Genomic DNA, 23,386 nt, shown 5'->3' with positions numbered 1-23,386 from the left:
GGGTTTCACCATGATGGCCAGGCTGGTCTTGAACTCCTGACCTCAGGTGATCCACCCACCTCGGCCTCCCAAAGTGCTAGGATTACAGGCATGAGCCACTGCGCCAGGCCATTTATTTTCATTTGAACGAAAATTGTTGCAATTTCTTACACTGTAGCAGTGGTTCTCCAACTTTGCTGCATGTTGGAATTACCTGAAGTAGTTTTTTAAAATGCAGATTCTGTTTCAGTAAATCTGGGGTGGAGGCTGAGATGTAGCACTCACCATTTCCTAGGTGATGCTGATGCTGCTGGCCCAGGAACCTCGTGTCAAATAGAAAAGCACGTCATTGTTGCTGCTGTTGTTGAGAGTGACAGTCCAATGGCACTCATGACTATCATCTTTACAACACCCTCTCTACATTTTGCTAGTTTCCCACATTTGGAACACGCCATTTTCCAGCCTTCCTAGCAGCCAGGGTGCAAATGTGCCCTAAGTTCTGCTAGACTTTGATTTGACTGTGAGGAGCCTGAGAACACCAGCTTCATGAGGGGCATGCAAACTGCCAGTAAGGTGGCAGTAGAGGTGTCCAGTTAAGAAGCACTTCCTCCCTGACAAGGCCAGTCCTGGGAGTGAGTCTGGCCACTATTCCTGGATGCCGAGCAATGAGCCTGTTTCTCGAGGCACCCCACAGTTTTATGAGCTAATCTGACATCCTCTCATAATCCTGTTCTTAAACTAGCCATGGGGGATTCTGTTTGCAACACAAAAATCCTAACACATACAAATAACTGCGTACTTAAAATTTAAGTTTAAAAAGAACAAAAGTAGTTTTATGGAACAAATGAACTTTAAAAAAAGCAAATAATTTAAATGAGATGTTTTATAAAGCACTTAGCACAATGTGTGGCATATAGAAGTACTTGATAAATGCTGTTGTTTTAAAAGAGATTGTTTTATTATTTTTATGGAAATGACACGTCCTCATGAAAGTTTGAGTAATTACAGAAAAATATACCCAAATACCACCTTGTAGAACATGATTCTAGATATCTTTGCCTAAAAATAGATGTAAGAAAGTAATAATAAAGAGATGGACGGCTGTAATCAGAACTAAAATTGCAAGAATAGGATCACAGTTAATGATATTTTTAAAATAAAATGAAAAAAACTAATTTTATTAGTATTTAATAAATGAAAAAGAAAAAGTAAAACCAAAGGAATTCCTGAAACAGAGATAAATACCTTTTTACTACACAGACCTTTCCGGTCTATAGAAAATTAAGGGGTATGCCAAATATAATTGGCATTCTAAGTGGAACAAGTATTTTCTCTCTCCCTGTCCCATTGTGTAAGAGATCACGCACAAATCTCATTGTGAAGAAGATTGCCCTTAAGAAACAAGTCTTGTCAGGCTCGGTGGCTCTCACCTGTAATACCAGCACTTTGAGAGGCCAAGGCAGGTGGATCACGAGGTCGAAAGATCGAGACCATCCTGGCCAAATGGTGAAACCCTGTCTCTACTAAAAATGCAAAAATCAGCTGGGTATGTAGGCACACGATGGTAGTCCCAGCTACTCGGGAGGCTGAGGCAGGATAATCACTTGAACCCGGGAGGTGGAGGTTGCAGTGAGCCTAGACAGTGCTACTGCATTCTAGCCTGGTGACAGAGAAAGACTCCATCTCAAAAAAAAAAAAAAAATCTTTGGCTTTCTTTTTACACACTGTAAATCTGTATGAATACTTCCAATTCTTATAAAATATTGCACACTTTTTAATATTTAAATTTTGGGAGGGCAATAGCTGTAAACTTTATACAGAGCTATCTCCCCAGTCTCTAGAACGATGCTTCCTATATTTAAATTACTGAGCAGATAAATGAATAAACAGATGCATAAACAAAATGAACAGATGAAAAGAACTTGGGTGTTAGAGTCAATAAATCTGGACCCAAACCCCTATTCTACAACTTTATAATTGTCTGACCCAAGAAAAGGTACTGAATCTCTTGGGTTGGTTTATTCATTGTAAAACAAGAATGGCAATATCTGCTTCACGAAGACCTTACAGTTCCATGAGAGTGTGGGCTTAAAAAAATCTGTTGAGTGAATGAACGAATGTGAGGTTCTCACTAACTATAATGTGTGTTGATGTCTGAATCTAATTGGCCTGTGACTAACAGGCCTTTTTATTTATCTGGTTTTTACTGCTTTTCTGCAGCTTTGATAAGGTCATTGGTGGCACATGTCCCTGCTATTAATGTTTCTCTCTCTAGCTGTGGCTTGTCTTTCCTAATTTATTTCTTTTACCTGCTTTAGAACAAAAAACCAGTTAACTAGAGTGTTCATAAACCAGATAATCAGGATTGTTAGATAAAGCAGGAGGAAGTGGGCTCTGTGCAAAGGTCTGACAGGCTGTGCCAAGGTATGATAGACTCTGCTCTCAGTAAATGTCTTAATCCTTAGGAAATATTTATTTTTTGGTTTATAAAATGTAATTTTTTTAATGTTACTCTGCTGTTACATAGGGCATAACATTTTCACAAGGCTTTTTTGGGACTACGGTCGATGATTAGCAACACACGATAGTGGTCCAACTCTCTAAATAACAATCACTAGACGAACTGGACACCCTCTCACATGTGCATAAATCTGCATGAAAAAGTACTAAAGTTTTAACTTGGACTTGTGTATTTTAATTTATTTCCCCTTTCTAGTGTATTAAGAAATGACATGTACTTTAATTTGCCAAAAGCCATGCTTGTATTCTGGTAGCAACATGCTACTTCTATTTACACAGTAAAGTGAATATCAGAACTTACAAAGACAGGAGGTATACGTGAATTTTTATTGGGAATGAAGGTTAAACAGCAGCAAATAAAGAGTGAATAAGGAAACTCCCTGTTGACACAGATTTACATGACCTCCTTATGTGATATAGGAGGCATTTCAATTTGTGACTCCTAGCCAGAGATGGCAAGTGCTTTTCCATTCAATCTAATACTTCTAGATTCCTACTAAAAAGGAATATATTAAGAGCATGGAAAAGCAGCTTATCTAAAGGAAACCCCTGAAGAGTAGGGGAGAGAATGTAGAAATTAAGAAGTTATGTGGAACACTCTTCAAAGTGTAATTAACTACATTTTCATATCTTCACCATAATACAAAACACAGTCCCTTGCTGAACTGGTTCAGATTACTTAAATACCAGATTTATATGAAATGAAGCTATTAATACTTTTCTACAGCAGTAACTGTACACCAGGAAGGCCAATACAAACACAAATCAAGGAATGAAGTTTTCCCAAAGCTGCAGTGTGAAAAGACTATAAACCGTTGATTCCATACACATGAATGGTTTCTTTGCTATAGGAAATCCAAGTGGAATAAGGAATGGAGATGTGTAAAAAGGTTTCTTGAAGGAAAGAAGGATGACACCCTGTATGGATTTAGTTTTCAGCTCCTTCTGCTGCATCACATTCTTCTCCTGCACTGTCTGATGTCCAAAGTGTTAGGTTGTCTCTAAGCAACTGCATGATGAGGGTGTTGTCTTTGTAGGAGTCTTCATTCAGTGTATCAAGTTCAGCAATGGCCTCATCAAAAGCCGTTTTAGCCAGCGTGAAGGCAAGCTCTGGGTTATTAAGAATCTCACAGTAAAATACAGAGAAGTTAAGAGGAAGCCCCAGGCGGATTGGGTGTGGGGTTGCATCTATCTTGCGCATATCAAATGTTTCTTGCTAAGCTCCTTGGGAATTACCTATCGTTTATTTTTGATCGTCACCACATGCAACTTCAGCAAGGTACCGGAAGTAATCACCCTTCATTTTCAGAAAGAAGACCTTACTCTCTGGATTAGTTGTATTGGCTGTTAAGTATTTATTCAACAATTCCAGGAATACGGTACAGATGATCTCAGCTTGGCCTCCACTTTCTTCAGATGGTCCTTAATCAGCTGCAACTTCTTGTCCAAGGTGTAGGTCTTCTGCTCAATGCTCAAAATGACCCTCCAGGCGGCCCTGCAGCCCCTAATCACATTCTTGTAGGTCAGGTTAGTGGGGTGGGGGAGGACAAAGGGTGAGGGCGAGCACAGACCCGTAGTGGGAGGAGCCTTCAGAGCTTCATGTCTCCGTGGCTGTGCTGTGAGTCCCACCACTTATGTATGTCTGCTTTTGGCTTTTAGGAAATATTTAATTTGACATTCACTACTCAGATATTTTGTTTGTTTCTGTTGAATTTTAATGTGTTTTGAAGAGCTGCTGAGTGACTAAGATTTATGAACTATTATAAACTATTATTGAAAGATTTTAACACTTGAAAACGATGCCTAGCAGATTCTAGTGACTATTAAAAAGACTGATAAAAAAATTACAAATCAAAAGTTCCAAAAACCAAGAGCATCTATACAAATTAGGCCAGGTCTTTGCTCAAACAAAAATATTTAAAATTTAATTGTTCTCTCTCTTTCTATCTCAGGAACATTCCCATTTAGTTTTAGATAAGATATGGTAAGTAAAGAAATTAATAGAATCAAAATTTCTGATCACAATATTTGAACATCACTAAGGACAGCAAAAACCATTCATAAACACAGGCTTTTTACTGTTTCCCAATTAGAAATTAGTTTTTAATTCTGTCTTTTCATAAATAGTAAAAGAAATAAGTTTGAAGACAGATTTAAGCAAACAAAGGACTCACACTAGAAATAATGAAAAATGGATAATAAAAACCTTTATGTGAATGGCAGAAAGTTTATTTACCTTGGCCAGGTTTCTCCACCAAATCCGTAATGCTGATGTCCTTTGCCCATGACACGAGGAGGCTCACACTTTGGTCTGTGGTCCTCAGGGAGTGAAATCGGTATTATCCCACCATATTCTTTTTCAGCGCCCCAAGGAAGCCTACATTGCTGAAGTGATTCCCTTAATTCCTGATACCTGTTAAAAAAGAGAGACTTTAAACAGCTTCAGCAACATACGGATGCACAATTGCATAAAATTCCTACTGCTTCATAAGTATTTTCAGATTAAATCTTCAGAACACAGAATTTTCAGTGTCAGGTAGAGTATGATACTGGTTATTTAGGCATCATGGAACTGCTGGAAGAATGAGGTTAAATTTCTGAGGACTTACAGATTAACCTTTTTATGGTCATGAATTGTAGTGTGTTTATTTTTTAATCTTTTTAGCTTAAAAAATTTTTTTTTGAGACAGGGTCTTACTCTGTTGCTCAGCCTGGAGTGCAGTGGCATGATCCTGGCTCACTGCAGCCTCTGCCTCCTGGGCTCAAGCAATTCTCACTACAGGTGAGTGCACCACACCTGGGGAATTTTTGAATTTTTAGTAGACACAGGGTCTCACCATGTTGGCCAGGCTGGTCTTGAACCGCTGACTTCGTGATCCATCCCCCTTGGCCTCCCAAAGTGGTTGAGATTACGGGCATGAGCCCACCACGCCTGGCCATGTGTTTATTTTTATAAACATCTTTATTGAGATTTCATTCACATGCCATACAATTCATCCATTTAAAGTGTACAATTCAGGCCAGGTGCAGTGGCTCATACCTGTAATCCAGCACTTGGGAGGCCAAGGCAGGAGGACTGCTTGAGCTCAGGAGTTCAAGACCAGCTTGGGCAACATAGCAAGACCCTGTCTCTATTTTATAAATTTATAATTAATTTTAAAATAAAGTGTATAATTCAATGGCTTTAAAGCTTATTTAGTTACGTGTGAGCATCCCCATAGTCAACTTTACAACATTTTCATCATTTCAAAACAACCCTGTATTCTTAAGCCATCATCCCCTATATTCCCCACCCTTACCCTATCCCTCAGCAACTATTATACTAATCTACTTTCCGCAGATTTGCCTATTCTGGACATTTCCTGTAAATAGAATAATAAAATATGTGGCTTTTTGTGATGGGCTTCTTTGACTTGGCATAATGTTTTCAAGGTTCATCCATTTTGTAGTACGTGTCCATACTTCATTCCATTTATGTATGTATGTATGTATTTGAGATGGAGTTTTGCTCTAGTCGCCCAGGCTGGAGTGCAATAGAGTGATCTTGGCTCACTGCAGCCTCTGCCTCATGGGTTGCAAGTGATTCTCCTGCCTCAGCCTTCTGAGTAGCTGGGATTACAGGTGCCTGACACCATGCCTGGCTAATTTTTTGTATTTTTAGTAAAGACAGGGTTTCGCCATGTTGGACAGGCTGGTCTCGAACTCCTGACCTCAGGTGATCCCCCTGCCCTTGCCTCAGCCTCCCAAAGTGCTGGGATTACACACATGAGCCACTGTGCCCAGCCTTTCCTTTTAGTGGCTATGTAACATTCTACCATATAGATATATCACATTTTGTTTCACCATTCATCAGTTGTTGGACATTTGGGTTATTTTGACCTTTTAGCTCTTGTGAACAGTGCTGCTATGAATATTCATGTTCAAGTTTTTGTTTGAATATCTGTTTTTCATTATTTGGGGAATTAAATTAGAAGTGGATCATATGGTAATTCTGTTTGTTGAGGAACTGCCAAACTGTTTTCTACAATAGCTGCTCCATTTTAGATTCCTTCTAGCATTTTATGAAGGTTCCAGTATCTCCACATCTTTACCCAATGCTTGTTATTTTCTGCAAAATGTTTTTAAAAAAATTATTGCCATTCTAGTGGACATGAAGTGGTACCTAATTACACTTTTTTTTTTTTTTAAGATGGGGTTTCACCATGTTGGCCAGGCTGGTCTCGATCTCCTGACCTCACGTGATCCACCCACCTCGGCCTCCCAAAGTGCTGGGATTACAGACATGAGCCACCATGCCTGCCCCCTAATTACAGCTTTGATTTGCATTTCCCCAATGACTAATAACGGTGAGCATTTTTTTTCCATGTTCCTATTGGCAATATCTTCATTGGAGAAATATCTATTCAGATCCCTTGCATTTCTTTGTTATTTGTCTTATTTTTGAGTTATAAGAGTTCTTGGCCGGGCACGGTGGCTCACGCCTGTAATCCCAGCACTTTGGGAGATTGAGGCGGGTGGATCACAAGGTCAAGAGATCGAGACCATCCTGGCCAACATGGTGAAATTCCATCTCTACTAAAAAACACAAAAATTAGCTGGGCGTGATGGCACGTGCCTGTAGTCCCAGCTGCTTGGGAGGCTGAGGCAGAATTGCTCTAACTCAGGAGGCGGAGGTTGCCGTGAGCCAAGCTCGCGCCACTGAACTCCAGCCTGGCACCTGGAGACAGAGCAAGACTGTCAAAAAAAAAGTTCTTTATATATCCTAGATATAAGCACCTAGATACAGGTATAACAGGCAAATATTTTCTCCTATTCTGTGCATTTTCTTTTTACATACTTGATAGTGTCGTTGAAAGCAAAGAAATTTTTTAATCTTGATTAAGTTCATTTGATCTGTTTTCCTTGTTTTGCTTATGTTTTTGGAGTCATATCTAAGAACACAGTTTCAAATCCAAGACCAGGAAGATTTGCTGCTATGTTTTCTTCTAAATATTTTACAGTTTAGCCCTTATGCTTAGGTCTTTGATGCAAGAGGAATTAATTTTTGCATACAATATGAGATAAGGGATCTCATGCATTTATTCTTTTGCATGTGGATATCCAGTTGTCCTAGCTCTATTTGTTGAAAGTCATTCTTCCTCATTAAATGGTCTTGGCTATAGATTAACTATGGATTTTCAAAAATGGAGAGTATTGTAAAAGAATATTTCTAATCTTGTACAGGAGCTACTTGCTCCTAAGTTTTATCTAGAACTACTGTAACAATGGTTCTCAAAGAATGGTCCCTAGACTAGTAGCATAAGCATTTCCTAAGAGCTTCTTAGAAATGCAAATTCTCGGGCCCCATCTCGGGACCTAAGAATCAGAATCTCTGGGGATGGGGCCCAATAACGTTTTAAGAAGCCCTCCGGGTGATTCTTGTGCATGCTAAAGTTTTAGAAGCATTATCCTATTCAAGTTACCTTCAATGGTCATCATGTCTTCAAGTTCCACCCCTTACAACAGTAGTATGCAGAGGACTGGAGATATGGGGGTTTCCTAAATTGGTTGGTAGGGCTTATCTAATCTTGAAACTGGTAGCTCAGATGATTTTATCTGCTTTTTCTTAACAAAGGAGTGAAGGGCAGGGACTCTATTGGTTCACTGTTGTAACCATTTACTCCAGCGCCTGGCACACAGGAAGTACCCAATGAATACTATTGGATAAATGAGTCAGGCCAAAGAGTTGGATTTGTTTCCTATACTGCTTTCTGTGAAGGAATGAAATCTTCTGGTTAGGGAGACAGCCTCACAAAAACACCTACAAATGTATCTGGCAAAAGTTCTGCTTCCTAATTAGTAAGGATTTAATGACTTTCGGTTTCCAGTAATGGCGGTCTAGGTTATTTGGGCCAAACTTCTCACTGAAAACAACTAAAAATACCGGGAGGAGAAAAAAAAATCTTAAAAACTAGTTTTTTGACAAGACAGAAAGGGATGAATGCTACAAAGAGGAGAAATAGGAACCCAGTGAAGTAAACAAGCATGGAAGCCACCTTTGCCCTTAGGGCACGGCCAATCCTGGCAAATTTACATTTTTGTTTTAAGGACCTTGAAAGGTGAGGCATACGGAAATCAGCCAAGTGAAGATCTAAAAAAATCATCTACACAAGAAGCTGGGACCCTAAAACGCTTACCGTCTCATGTTCCAGGTGAGTCAGAAGTTAGCCAGCTCTCTTGTGGCACCAGTTTGCATCTACCCTAAACTTGCACTTGGATTTAAGTGGTCCTGGATTGGTATTATAGTACATATTGCTCGAAGGCCTTTGCAGGACAAACAGAAATCCTTTCAGGGGGAAGGATTCTTAGGGGAATCACAAGATGAGTTCTAAAGGATGAGTAGGAGTTATCTAGAGGAAAGGGAGGAAATACTGGGGCATGCAAGGGAATAACAGGTGGAAAGGCCTAGAGTTTAGTAAAGTTATAGATTTGAAAATTCCTGACAGTGTTGGCTCCAGTCTAGAATCTCTCTTAGGGAAGAAATTACTTTTGTTTTGTAAAATATTTTGCTAAGCCACTTGGTGTAGACACAGAGACTCTGAAAGTACGGGTGTTGGTAGGAGCTCAAGCAAGCTCAAGACTGATTAAACTGCTCTGCAGTGGGAGAAACTTGTTTGTTTGCTCTTGAAAGAGGGAGAGGAGAGGAAAGGGGAGTAAGGGAAGAGGAAGAAGAAAGGAGCTAGCAGGATGGTGAGGCTGCTAGGGACTGCAGTGGTTGAAAACCCAGTGAGAAACCCTTGGTGACAGCTGGTTAAAGAGCTTTTTTATTCTTTTTGAGATGGAGTCTCACTCTGTTGCCCAGGCTGAGGTGCAATGGCACAATCTGGGCTCACTGCAACCTCTACCTCCCAGGTTCAAGTGATTCTCCCAGCTCAGCCTCTGGAGTACCTGGGACTACAGGCATGTGCCACCATGCCCGGCTAATTTTTATATTTTTGGTAGAGATGGTGTTTCACCATGTTGGCCAGGCTGGTCTCGAACTCCTGATCTTGTGATCTGCCTGCCTTGACTTCCCAGAGTAATGCTGGGATTACATGCATAAGCCACCAAGCCCAGCCTAAAGACCTTTTAAGAATGTGGAAGTTATGGCTAATAACGTGTTTTGGTTACATGTAGCATGGCATGGTGTGACTTTCCCCTCCTGAATTCCAACAGTTCAGTAACATTTACCAGGCTCACAAATGCTCTGCATGGACAAGGTCTTTAGAGGAAAATGAGGGATGACTGAGTTTCACATCTGGGTCAGTGTGTCGTTTTAAGTGGAACCAGGAACCAAAAGTCAGAAGTGACCGTGAGATTTTCAAATGCTATCCCTATCCTTGTCCTGGGAACTTGGATAAATTTGGAGGAATTCCACAAGGCATGGAGGAAAGATTTGAGTAGAACTTACCTAGATCTTAGGACTTGAGAAAACAGAGTTGAATTTTGAACTATATTAGAAGAGTTAACATAGAATTCCAGAAGTTGGGGCATGTAGAGAAGGGCCATGGTGAGAGGTGGAGCATGAGAGGAAAACAAGGACAGTATCCTGTGGGGCCTTCTAAACCCTCTGGACTATACTGTGAGAATAGTGGGAGCCAGTCAGAAACATGGGGGAGAGGAAGGAGGGTGGGGCAGGGTTGGGGGAGGAGGGTGGAAGAAAGGAAGAGAAAAAGGGAGGGACAGAGATAGAGAGGGAGAGGGGGAGAGAAAGAAAGAGAAGGGAAGAAAGGTAGATGGACAGATAAGGAGAGAGAAGGGGAGAGACAGGAAGAGAGAGAGGGAAAGAGAAAGAGAGGTACAAATCATGGAGCTACTTTTTTCTTTTTATCAGTACAGTGCTTGGCTTAACCTAACCCCACCCCACCCATAATTATTATTGAATAGAACGAAGAAGCAACACTCGGGACTGTCTAAGTGGAATGTATTACCTTGTTAAGTCACTACACTGAGGACTGGCAAAGCATGGCCCATTGGTCAAATCCAACTCCCTGCCTGTTTTTGTAAATAAAAGTCTATTGGAATACAGCCATGACCATTCATTTATGGAGTGTCTACAGTCTATGGCTGCTATTGCCCCACAATGGCAGAATTGAATAGTTGGACAGAGACCGTAAAGCCTAAAATATTTAAAATGTGTACCATCTGGTTCTTTACAGAAAAAGTTTGTTAACCCCGAACTAGCTAGTCAAGGAGAGTCCTGGCCCACTGATTTGGGGTACTGCAGAAGGGATGCTGGCATTCAGCTCTCAGACCTGTATGTCCTTCCTAGCTCTCTGACAACGATCAACAGACATGGTTTGGGGGTGGGGGGGTATGACAAGTGAAAAATATTTAAGTGGATTTGATTAATGACAACCTAAGCTTTAATATCTAAGTTTGTAAAAGTTACATTCAAAACCTAAATGAGTCAATTTCTCAACATCTGACCCCCATATATTACACTGTCCCAGGAAGATGAGCCGGTAGAAAAAGTTAATCAATCATTTGGGATGGCATCCACCTAAAGCTGGAAAGTTGCAGGAAATCATTTAAAATAAAAGACAATGCATAAATAAGTCATATTTCTCTCACACTTTAGGGTATCATGTCTCCCTCCCCTTAGCCTTAACACAGAATTGTAGAGAAGGAACCAAATTAAAATAAAAATGGACATTTTAGGATGTAATAATTTTAGGATTTCATTATACAATTTCATTATAGGTTCCCAATTGTTTCTGGATTCACTTCGTTGCTTTGTGATCTTAAACATTTTTCAAAAATGATAGCTATCTGCTAACTAAAAATGAGGGTTATGTTTTAATAATTTTAATGAAATCTTAAGCCTCTCTTTCCCTTTCCCTCTTGTTCTCCCTCTCTGTCTTTCTCTCCCTGTCTCTCTCCTTATCTCCCTTTCTCTCTCCCCCTCTCTTCCAGTATCTCCCACCTCCCTGTCCCTCTCTCTCCCCGTTTCTGCTAGCCCAGTAGGTCTCAACATAAATAAAATCTCCATAAGAAAATAATTATCAAATTACTAATGCTACCATCTCTAGCAATAGAAAATTATTTACTTATTTCTGAAAAAGATACATTCCCTGTAGATGAACCAATATTTCATTTTAAAGTCACTGTACAAGATTTTGTATATCAAATCCCAAATTCACTAATTTAGACAGTAATTACTGGGAGACATGATTAAAGAAAAGCTTGAAATAAACATAACCCTCATTTTTAGTTGGCAGATAACTATTATTTTAAAAAATGTTTTAAGAGTCAGAAAGCAGCCAAGGGAATCTAGAAACAAATGGGAACTAAGAACTAATAACGAAATTCTGTAATGAAATCCTAAGCAATTCTCAAGGTCCTTCCTTAATGGATATGTTTGTTTGTCCTGTGAGCCAAGAAAACTTGCTAGAAGTATGGAGAAGTCAGCTGAATGAAAAAGCGGATAGGAATTTTGATGACTTTGAGTAGCTATTCCTGCCACAGTTAAATTTTCAACAGAAAAAATGAAAAAAAAATACTACCTGTTTATTTACTTAATTTTTTTTTTTCTGAGACGAAGTTTCACTCTTGTCACCCAGGCTGGAGTGCAATGGCATGATCTCGGCTCACCGCAACCTCAGCCTCCCAGGTTCAAGTGATTCTCCTGCCTCAGCCTCCCCAGTAGCTGGGATTATAGGCACCCGCTACCAAACCCAGCTAATTTTTGTATTTTTAGTGGAGACAGGGTTTGGCCATGTAGGCCAGGCTGGTCTCGAAACCCCTGACCTCAAGTGATCCACCTGCCTCAACTTATTTACTTAATATTTTTAACAGAGATAAAGTGAGTTTACATAAAATCATTGCTAGTATAATTGTTCCAGAGAATTCACTTGAATAAAGTAATGAAAGCATAACAACTAACGTACTCTTGGTCATCAGAGAAGCCACAACCACAGTCCTGGTTTTCTGACATTTTCAGTGCTGCTAGCCCAGTAGTCTTCAATGTAAGCTGAAAACCTAAAAAATGCAGATTCCCTTGCCCTGCCTCAGACCTGGGGAGTCAGAAAGTCTATAGAGGAAGCCTAGGAACCTGTATTTCTAGAAATCTCCTCAGGTGATTTTGAAGTGCCCTGTCTGTAGACCAGTCCTGGGTAACAGTGGAGCTAGACCACATTACCTATTGTTGTACTGTTTTATTTTGATTTTTTAAAAAATTTTTATTATTTTTGAAGACGGGGTTTTACCATGTTGGTCAGGCTGGTCTTGAACTCCCGACCTCAGGTGATCCGCCCACCTTGGCCTCCAAAGTGCTTGGATTACAGGTGTGAGCCACCATGCCCGGCCTTGTTTTGATTTTTGAGACAAGGTCTCGTTCTGTTGCCCCGTCTGGAGTGTAGTGGTGTGATCTCGGCTCACTGCAACCTCTGTCTCTGGGCACAAGTGATCCTCCCACCTCAGCCTCCCAAGCAGCTGGGATGACAGGTGTGAGCCAACACACCGGCTAATTTTTGTATTTGCCTCATATATTGTGAAAAGAAAAAAAGGAGGCTGATGTGAGGAAATGATTTTCCATCACTGTTAAAACTGCCAATTGAGTGCCATGCTGGCTGCATCTAGGTTGTAGGTACAGCCTACATGATCTAAGTTGTATCTAGATACACCACGATATTTAAAAAGCGTGTCCCTTTATATACATCCTTGTTTAGAAAATTAAGCTGCTGAGCGCAAACGTATGCTAGGGCTCACGTTCATCCTTACCATTAAGAAGGTAATCCCTAAAAACCAGGGGCTTTCTGTTTTGTATTGTTTTGTTTTGCGTTGAAATACCCTGTGATTCGAATTGGGAGCTATGGACTCTGCACCTTGTCTGAAGGAGTGAGCCTCAGCAAAAAAAACTTCTCTCAAAAGAGAAGTACCACCAGTATCCTGATGACACCATCCGGAGAAGCTCCATCACTAACACTGAAAGTAAAGAGACTCTTCTGTAAGCTGTCGGGCTGCTTTTTAAGAAGGGGTTCAGAGGAGGGGTTCTGAGAATACATGATCTTCCTGGTTTTCTCAATTTGGGGACTGTGAAAGGAAAGAATTCACATGAAATGAAAGGGGAAGCAAGTTTTAGTTATTAGGAGCCAGGAACATGGTTATACCAGATAGAGCTTCAAATAATACCTTTTTGTAGTTTATAGTTGACCACATAGCATGTTGAATTTTATAGTATGTTAACAAAAAATTTACTTCTCTTACATTTATGCCAGTTAAAGGGTTTTGGAGCCAATCACTAACCAACTATAGGACTGTTTAGGTAGAGGGGATCAAAAGCTGAAAAACTAAAAGCTAAAAACTAAAGCATTTTCGGTGAAAACCCTTTGAGAGTGCTTTTTTTTTTTTTTTTTTTTTTTTTTTTTTGAGACAGAGTTTCACTCATGCTACCCAGGCTGGAGTGCAATGGCACGATCTCGGCTCACCGCAACCTCCGCCTCCTGGGTTCAGGCAATTCTTCTGCCTCAGCCTCCTAAGTAGCTGGGATTACAGGCACGCGCCACCATGCCCAGCTAATGTTTTGTATTTTTAGTAGAGACGGGGTTTCACCATGTTACCCAGGATGGTCTTGATCTCTTGACCTTGTGATCCACCCGCCTCGGCCTCCCAAAGTGCTGGGATTACAGGCTTGAGCCACCGCGCCCGGCGAGAGTGCTTTTTGACAGTGCAGTCAGATGTGGCAGCCCTAAATTCTTAGATTCCTTAGGCCGAATATAAAACCTCACATTGCTGTTTCTGAGCCAGGGACAACTGCCAGATCTCATACAATCTGCTAAGGGTTTCATTTGACTCATGGAAGCTCTGTCTAATGTGAAAGCCCTTGGAGTTAAACAGGAATTTAGGGCTGAAAACCACTCTAGTGAATCAGGTCAATGGTAGGGGAGTATGGGCAGCAAGGACTGACCCAGCAGTGACAAGAGCTCTCTTCCCCCAATATAAGAATATTTCTTTTAATTAAGTGAAAATAGCAATTGATTTTAAAAATGCTGAATATAATCTTTACATTTAAAAAAATTGGAAAGGATACATATTGAGATGTTAACATAGTAGTTATCATCTCCGGATAAAGGAAGTACAGAGGGTTTCTTTCCTGTGCTTCATTTGCATAATTTTTCTGTTGGAAAAATAAAGAATTTGTTTTCCTTACAGATTTCTACATTATAAGGAAAGTGTGTTAGTTTTATAATTAAGGAAAAATCATTCTTTTTCTTTTCTTTCCTTCCTTTTTTTTTTTTTTTGGAGTGCAGTGGCCTGATCTTAGCTCACTGCAACCTCTGCCTCCCAGGTTCAAGTGATTCTTCTGCATCAGCCTCCTGAGTAGCTGGGATTACAGACTCCTGCCACCATGCCTGGCTAAGTTTTGTATTTTTAGTGGAGATGGGTTTCACCATTTTGGCCAGGCTGGTCTTGAACTCCTGACCTCGTGATCCATCTGCCTTGGCCTCCCAAAGTACTGGGATTACAGCATTAGGCACTGCACCCGGCCCATTCTTTTTCTTTATTAATATAAAGAGCATGTTTATAAACTGGAAAAGATCTGTGAAAGCCTGATCAGGATGGTGAAAACCTAAGTGCAAGGAGGAAAAGGAGTAGAATCTGTGACCAGTGTTGAGTCTGGCAAACAGAACTCTCAGAGGGGCCAAGAGAATCTTCAGATCTTGAAGGGCTGCTAGCATGGGAAGGATGAATTATGATTTTGCATAGCTTCAGAGGAGGAACCAGAATTAGCAGGCAGAAATTATAAGGGAAAAAAGTGTTCTCGTTAGAAAGAAAATTATCTAACAATCAGGAGCATTCAAAAATGGAATGGACTGCGTGGTGTGGAAGTGCTGTCCTTTCTGGAAGTGTTTAAACTGAGTCTGGGTGACTTCCTGTCTGGTTTCCTAGAGAATTCTTAAATGAGAGACTTGACCAAGTGAACTTAAAAAAACACAAAACACACAACTAGACAACCACACAGGCTATTTTTTCACTGGCCAGGTGTTTTGAGGTGTTTTTTTTTCCTTTTTCTTTTCTCAAAATGATTCAAGTAAATACAGTACAGGAAGTGCTGGCACTAGGATCTTGGCAAATTACTTGTCTGTTATCTGTTATTTCAAATGCAAAATGCAGGTAACAATAGCATTTATCTTATAAGGTTCTCATGAGGATTAAAATAATTACTATATACAAAGCATCTGGTAGAGTGCTAACACACAGTAATCACTAGATACGTTAGATGCAGTTTTTTTCATTGTAATTTTTTTTTTTAAAACTTTCATTCTAGGTTCAGGGGTACATATAGAGGTTTGTTATACAGGTAGATTGCATGTTGCAGGGGTTTGGTGTACAGATCATTTGTGTCACCCAGGTGATAAGCATGGTACCCAAGAGGTACTTTTCTGATCCTTGCCTTCCTCCTTCCCTCCACCTTCAAGTAGGCCTTGATGTCTGTTATTCCCTTCTTTGTCTCCATATGTACTCAATGTTTGGCTCCCACTTATAAGTGAGAACATGTGATATTTGGTTTTCTGTTCCTGTGTTAGTTTGCTTAGAATAATGGCCTCCAGCTCTATCCATGTTGCTGCAAAAGACATGATCTCATGTTTTATGGCTGCATAGTATTCCATGGTATATATGTACCATGTTTTCTATATCCAGTCAACCATTGATGGGCATTTAGGCTGATTCCGTGTCTTTGCTATTGTGAATAGTGCTTTGATGAACAGACCTGTGCATGTGTCTTTTTATATGTAGAATAACTTATATTCCTTTGGTAGAACAACTTATAAGAACAACTGAGAATCCAATAATGGGATTGCTAGGTCAAACGGTAATTCTGTTCTGAGTTCTTTGAGAAATCATTAAACTGCTTTCCACAATTTAAATAATAATGTATAATTAATGTGTTACAGGGAATTTGGTAAATCATTAAACTGCTTTCCACAATTTAAATAATAATGTATAATTAATGTGTTACAGGGAATTTGGTAAAGCAAAAATTTAGACACCTGTAGGCAGTAAATTCTGGGAGTATTTTTGGGCAGATGGCAGAAAGGCATGTTAGGAAACGAATATAGCACTCTCTTTATAAAATAAAAAGTCTTTGACTAAAACAGATTAATTTCCCAATGAAGGATCATTTTAAAATTTTATAATGTAGTGGATGAATTTGATGTCTGCCTTTTATAGTACACAGCCACTTACTTCTCAGGTTCCTTACAGACACTTGAAGTTTCAGTTAATTGCCACGTTTTGCCTTCACTGTGATGTGATAAACAGAAGAGCCCGGGCCAGACGCGGTGGCTCACGCCTGTAATCCTAGCACTTTGGCAGGCTGAGGTAGATGGATCATTTGAGGTCAGGAGTTCGAGACCAGCCTGGCCAACATGGTGAAACCGCGTCTCTATTAAAAACACAAAAATATTAGCTGGGCACAGTGGCGCATGCCTGTAATCCCAGCTACTCGGAAGGGTGAGGCAGGAGAATCACTTGAACTTGGAGGCGGAGGTTGCAGTGAGCCGAGATCGCGCCACTGCACTCCAGCCTGGGCGATAGCAAAACTGTCTTAAAAACAAACAAACAACAGAAGAGCCCCAGAAAATAAATGTTTTTCCTCTCATAATAAAATACACTAATACATTAAAACTGCTTTTTCTTGTTTGCTTTTTCTAGTTTTTGTTTTACCTGTCCTCTGAGGCAGTTGGGCGAGTAGCCGTTTGGAGGGGGGTGTGCAACTGATTAGAGTAAAAGGTGTTGGACAGTATGTCAGCTCCTTCAAGCTCCCTGCAACAGTAGGGCCTGCCGTGAATGACCTCCATGCTTCTTGGCTAAAAAGGCGCAACCTGGAAAAGAAATGGAGGGCATATTTGGCTTATCGAGTTAAGGCAGGCAGAAAACACATTTTGCGCTGCTAAATTGTTCAACCTAAAGCTGCACAGAAACCACAGGCTTCCCTCCTCACTTAAAGCCGTCAAATCAGTAGTAAATAGAGACCTAAATAAATTCTATGGAAATACATTTCAACAGAGACAAATCCACAAAGTGGAAGGTATCCCCAAGTAGTCACGAAAATGACCACCATCCAGCAGGTTCGTACCAGTCCGCTTTGTGGACATCAACTGAAATTCAATTCAGTTGATGAAAAGCCTGTGGCCTTTCCGAAAATTAGACTCTTCATTTAACAGAACCAAGAGCTGTCCTAAAGCATTCGGGGATTCTGGACAAGAATCCCTTTGCAGATGGTAGAGTCAGTGATTCCGTTTCCAACTGCGTCGGGAAGAATCTCACCTCTCCCTCGGACTTGGGGGAAGGCCAGGAGGGTGTGTAGCTGGGACCAAGGGTACCGGGGACCGAGGCCGAACCTCGCGGGCTGTCAACGCCCTTCGAGCCGTGCCTCCCGGGTCCGGACGCACCTGGGACATGAACCTGGGGGCGCCGCGAGACTGCGCCTTCCCTCCCCTCCCAGGAGCTGACGGCCTCCGCGGGCCGAGGAATTTTGCTGTCGACCGCACTGCGGCCCGGTGGAGCTGGCAGGCAGGTGCCGGGGCGGGAGAGGGACGGCGGGCAGGCCGGGGTGGGTGGGGCTGGGGGCGCTTGTGACGGTGGCCGTGACCGCGGCACTAGGCGAAGCGTCCAGGAGGGGCTGGGGGCTTCCGCGTGGCGGGCGGGGCGCGGTAGGCGGGTCCTAGAGGCCTCGGAGGAAGCCAGCCCAGCGCTGCGGCATTGGCAAGAACGCGCGTCAGTACGAAGAGTGAGGAGAGCGCCAGGCGCGGGGTCGAAGGTGAAAGGGCCTCTTCCGCCTTGCGGTCCCCCGCCCTCCTCTCTGCCCCTCGCCCCGCCCCTCTCCGCTCACCGTCCCGCCTCCTGCCGGACCCGCCTTGCCCCATCCTCTCCCCGCCCCCAGGCGCCCTCTGGCGGCCGTGGCGGCGAAGGCGATCTCTGTTTCTTTTCCCAGGGCTGTCAGGTCTGGAGCTGTCTGAGGTCGGCCAGGAAGCTCTCTCGTGCGGACTGGGCGGAGGAAGAGCTCCGGTCCAGCGCAGTCCCTGGTGAGGCCGGAGCATCCGATCTGTCTTCCCTCCCCAGGTCACTTCGCAAAAATTGGGAACAGTGCGGCCAGATTGGGGGTGGAGTCTGCAGGATTCTGCAACTGCAGCCCGTGGGATGGCGCCCTAACAGAGCCTCTGCTCCTTCCCTAGTGGGTGCAGACGTGGCAAAGCCCTTACTTGCCTCGTCCCCAGGGCCTAGCCCCACCTTGATTACCTCAGTTTCCCCCAAAAGAAACAAATGTGAGCCACTTCTCTGCACCTACAGGGTCATGAGTGCCTGTGATGACTGAGAACAGGGGTGTCACCCCTCTTCCCACCTCCCCCCCATCAAGGAATGGGATGTGGAAAGGTTAGGGTGTGTGATATGGTTAGGCTTTGTGTCCCCACCCAAATCTCATCTTGAATTGTAAGCCTCATAATCCCCACATGTCAAAGGAGAGACCAGGTGGAAGTAATTGGATCATGGGGGCACTTTCCCTCATGTTGTTCTGGTAATAGTGAATGAATTCTCACAAAATCTGATAGTTTTATAAAGGGGCTCTTCCCCCTTCTCTCAGCACCACTCCTTACTGCCGCCTTGTGAAAAAGGTGAGTGCTTCTCCTTGGCCATCTGCCATGATTGTAAGTTTCCTGAGGCCTTCCCAACCATGTGAGACTGTGAATCAGCTAAACCTCTTTCCTTTATAAATTACCCAGTCTCAGGCAGTTCTTTACAGCAGTGTGAGAACGGACTAACACAGTGTGGGAGGTTAGAACTGAGCTGCAGGAATCAGAAGGTGAGGGTGAGAATGACCACCTCTGAGAAGAAGGTCTTTGAAACTATCTGCCAAAGAGTAAAAACAAAACAAAACAACAAAAACAACAAAAAAGCCATAGAAATTCTTGTGTTTACAGAATGGCAGATAAAAGAAACAACTTGCTGAAATGCTGAAACTGCCTGGGCTTTATGTTAATAAAACTGGCCAAAATCCATGTGAACCAATATGACCAATTGGAGTCTGCACAGACCCAGCTTGCTGACCTTACAGCTGAATTTCTACTGCATGTTTCATACTATCTCCTCCCTGAATTTGCACGTGGCACACTTAGGTAGCACAAAGAGATAAGAGCACATGGCCAAGGACTTTCCAGACCTCCTCTTTCCTTCCACCAGGCACCTGATAATCCCAGAATCCACACTCAAAACGTTTTCTAATAAAATCACTTCCCTAAAGCCAGCACAAAGAGACAGATTTGAGCTGGACTTTCTAATTCCTTGTTGGTTGACAGGCTATAAAAGTTTTTATTTTCTCAAAAACCCAGTGTTACAGTATTGGCTTCTAGGAGTGCAGCAGGCAGCGAGCCTCCTTTGCTTGGTAACAGTGTGATGGTGCCTTTGCCCTTCTCTGCCTACTTTACAACTTTTTACTAATCAACCAGTGGGCATTCATTTTGTGCTGTGCCTTCTATGTGAGTGTTACCTGGAGTGGGGGAAGAAAGGTGTACTGAAGTAGGCACAGTGGTAATTTTGCAGTCTTGGTTTGTTTCTTAGTTTCTGCACCTCTGCCAGTGTTTCGATAGTTACTACCCACCAAGCCTGGAGGAGTAGATCCTGCTGGTGACAGCGTTGTGCATTAGGTGAAACTGACTTTTATCTTTGACATTTTTATCCATCTTGTTTTTTCCCTCTAATTTCTGGTAGTTTATTCTAATCTTTTGCCCCTTTTCTGCTTCTGTGAGTTTAGGATCTCCCATTAAATTTCTTTCCTCTCCAGCCTATTTCATGTTTCCAGACTTCCAGTGCTTTCCATAACTTCTCCTTTTCCTCATCCTCAACCTTACTCCCATTTTCTCATGGCTTGATTCTTCCTGGGAGGAGTAACTGAGCATGATAGATTTAATCAGCAGCGTCTGATGAAGATGCATCACTAGCCATGTATGTACACGGATGGTGATGACACCGGAGAAGGTGTGTCAACTCCAGGTTGAATGAGCAGGATATGTGGTGATAACCTCCAGGTTCTAGGGGGTTTGAAATTTTATTTTAGATCAAATGAGTGAAAAGGGCAGAAGAATGTAGTTATTTTTATCCTTATCATTTTTCAAATAAAATTTACAGGCAAGAAAAAGTCATTGTCAGATCATTGTGAAACAATTGTTTTCTTTGGAAAACGCTTCTCCATCTGAAATTCTCAGGGATATCAGGATTGGGTCTAATTGTTCGACCAACACTCTTTATTCTTAGCTTTTGTGATTTAACTCACTCTGTCTCAGCCAGTAGTTGATGTGGCTGTGACCTCAGCAACACAAAGTAGTCTCTCCTACCCAGGGATGCTCAGGTGACTGACTTCTTAGAAATAACATGGCCAGGAAGTCAGTAGCCCCAGAGTGCCTTCTTTTGACTTCTGACATGTTGATCTCTTGTCATTACCTTATTTTGCTAGTAATCCTTCAAGCAGAGAAGGTGAAATTTGGTAATGAAAATATTATATTCTTAGAATACTGTGGGTTGATGACAATTCTAAATCACAGTTAGACCTCCCTCACCTTCAGGTCAAGAATAAGTAGGAGGTAGATAGTAACAGAAAGCATGAGCTATAGTCTATAACCTTTCTTTTAAGTCTGTTATAGAGACCAGAGAAATGAATGAAGAGACCAGTAAAATGAATTTTGTTTTTTGAAACAGAGTCTCTGTTCCCCAGGCTGGAGTGCAACTGTACGATCTTGGCCCACTGCAACCTCTGCTTCCCGGGTTCAAGCAATTATCCTGTCTCAACCCCCCCCACCCGCCTCAAGTAATTGGAATTACAGGTGTTCACCACCATGCCTGGCTAATTTTTGGTAGAGATGGTGTTTTGCCATGTTGGCCAGGCTGGTCTCGAACTCCTGACCTCAAGTGATCCACCTGCCTCAGCCTCCCAAAGTGCTGGGATTACAGGTATGAGTCACTGCACCCAGCCCAATGAATATTTTTTACATAAAAAAAATTTGGAGTCTGGTGACTTGCTTAGAAGATGTATTGGGAAGGGTCTTTCAGTTATGTTAAAATATGGCTATTTAAAAATTGAAAAACTTAAAACCTTGTTGATTTCAGTAAACGTATCTTCTTAGTAGGATGACAATTAAAAGTATGTATATTCTGCTGGCTTTAAACTACAAATGAGTTAAATGACACTTTAATTTTTTTTGTCTTAAATAATTTAACCTAAGTCAGTACTTTAAATTCTTCTCAAAACATAGCTTCTTTCTTTCATAGTTGTTTATTATAAAAATGGTATCAGCTTTTTTGTGGATGCCATTTCAATTTTTTTCTTGAATAATGTTATTTTTATTTTTATTTATTTTTATTTATTTTTTTATTTTTTGAGACGGAGTTTCGCTCTTGTTACCCAGGCTAGAGTGCAATGGCGCGATCTCGGCTCACCGCAACCTCCACCTCCTGGGTTCAGGCAATTCTCCTGCCTCAGCCTCCTGAGTAGCTGGGATTACAGGCACGCGCCACCATGCCCAGCTAATTTTTTGTATTTTTAGTAGAGACGGGGTTTCACCGTGTTGACCAGGATGGTCTCGATCTCTTGACCTCGTGATCCACCCGCCTCGGCCTCCCAAAGTGCTGGGATTACAGGCTTGAGCCACCGCGCCCGGCCGAATAATGTTATTTTTAAAGGGTATTGTAATCTCAGCAGTCTTTATGGTTTAGTCATGTCAACTATGATCAATTAAATAAGTCTAGAAGTGTAATGTGCAGCACAAGGATTATAATTAATAATATTGTATTGCATACTAAAATTTTTCTATGAATGTAGATTTTAGATGTTCTTACCCCTCCAATGTGAAAAACAATGTGAAAAACAATGATATTATTACTACTTTTTTGGCTTGCATAGCTAAGGAACTATCTGGTCATTCAGTAGTGAACACTGAAGTGACATAGATGCACATATTTATAAAATGTGCTGGTTAGTAAACAGCCATCTGTTGCCTAGAATGTGTCAGGGGCTGTCCCAGCACCTACAATCTTTGGGGACATGGGGCCATGGACAGTCATAATCAGTGAGGTAAGTGCTCAACTGGGGCCAGCACTCTTGCTGTGCAGATCCACGGGCACCTCACCAAGACTCTTGTGCTTTTTCACTTATCTGCACACACAGATAGGAATGAAACACGAATTGGATAGAGAGGGTGGGCATGGTGCTTCCAGATGATGCAACTGACAGGAAGACACGCTGTCCCCTGGGGTTCCAGCTGATGAGGATAGCCCGAGAGCCTCCTGCACTCAGGGCACAGTGAAACCCAGTCAAGGAGGGAGGTTGTAGGGGCTTCCTTCGGTGTACCTGGCTCATCATATGTTCAGCTGTCTTACCAGGAAAATATTGACTCAATCATTCTCTGTATGAAAAAGGTAATCAATTATCCTACTCATTCATTGGGCATTATGTGGGCTTTCTGGGCAAGATTGAAGCTGTGGGGCCCTTCTTAGGAATGAGAGAAAGAAGCATTAAAAATCCAAGTGCCGTGATTTCTCATCACATTAAAATAACAAGGAGACCCTCTGCTGAAATGAGGAGGGTCCTCACGTGGCCCTTTAAAGTATCGACCCTGGCTTCCTCGGGTCTCTGCTGGGTGAATGTTCACTTCCCTTCGAGACTCCCTATCTTTGGAGCACACAGACATTAATCCCAGAGCCATGGTCTATCCCCAGCTGATGGCAACGGGAAGAAGGCCAACAACCTCAAACTGCGTCATAGGTCAGATCTTCATGGGAGGCCTGCAGTTGGACGTCACCTGCCAAGTCTGCCAGTAAGTGACAGGCTGTGTGCTTGGCGGCATCAAAACCCACCGGGGCTGTGCTGATATCT

The 23,386-nt window shown here is 42.0% G+C and overlaps 1 protein-coding gene, 1 long non-coding RNA gene and 1 pseudogene across 4 annotated transcripts in view; 1 reads left to right on the top strand and 2 right to left on the bottom strand.

The window, feature by feature from the left end:
• The window catches only part of CUNH7orf31 (chromosome unknown C7orf31 homolog), a 58,366-nt gene extending 40,034 nt beyond the window's left edge, over window positions 1-18,332 (bottom strand). Inside the window, exons 1-3 of one of the 2 annotated variants that reach the window (XM_032286964.1) lie at window positions 17,916-18,332; window positions 17,188-17,345; window positions 4,736-4,912 (exon numbers count right to left, since the gene is read on the bottom strand). In XM_032286964.1, the coding sequence (XP_032142855.1) occupies window positions 4,736-4,912; window positions 17,188-17,321 (311 nt within the window). In that variant the 5' untranslated portion in view covers window positions 17,322-17,345; window positions 17,916-18,332. Of the gene's footprint in view, window positions 1-4,735; window positions 4,913-17,187; window positions 17,346-17,790 lie in introns of both variants that reach the window. The other variant, XM_032286963.1, reaches the window with a different exon arrangement.
• LOC116557466 lies at window positions 2,455-4,131 on the bottom strand (annotated as a pseudogene). The gene has a single exon (XR_004271532.1). The product of XR_004271532.1 is annotated as a 14-3-3 protein theta pseudogene (transcript).
• Window positions 18,160-18,810, top strand: LOC116557467. Its single transcript, XR_004271533.1, has 2 exons — window positions 18,160-18,276; window positions 18,458-18,810. It is a non-coding gene; the product is annotated as an uncharacterized LOC116557467 (long non-coding RNA).
• The last annotated feature ends 4,576 nt before the right edge of the window (window positions 18,811-23,386 follow it).

This window comes from Sapajus apella, unplaced genomic scaffold, assembly GCF_009761245.1.
Source record: "Sapajus apella isolate SASKATOON/1434 unplaced genomic scaffold, GSC_monkey_1.0 scaffold19, whole genome shotgun sequence".
Taxonomy (NCBI): domain Eukaryota; kingdom Metazoa; phylum Chordata; class Mammalia; order Primates; family Cebidae; genus Sapajus; species Sapajus apella.
This window is presented reverse-complemented; position numbering and strand designations above follow the sequence as displayed.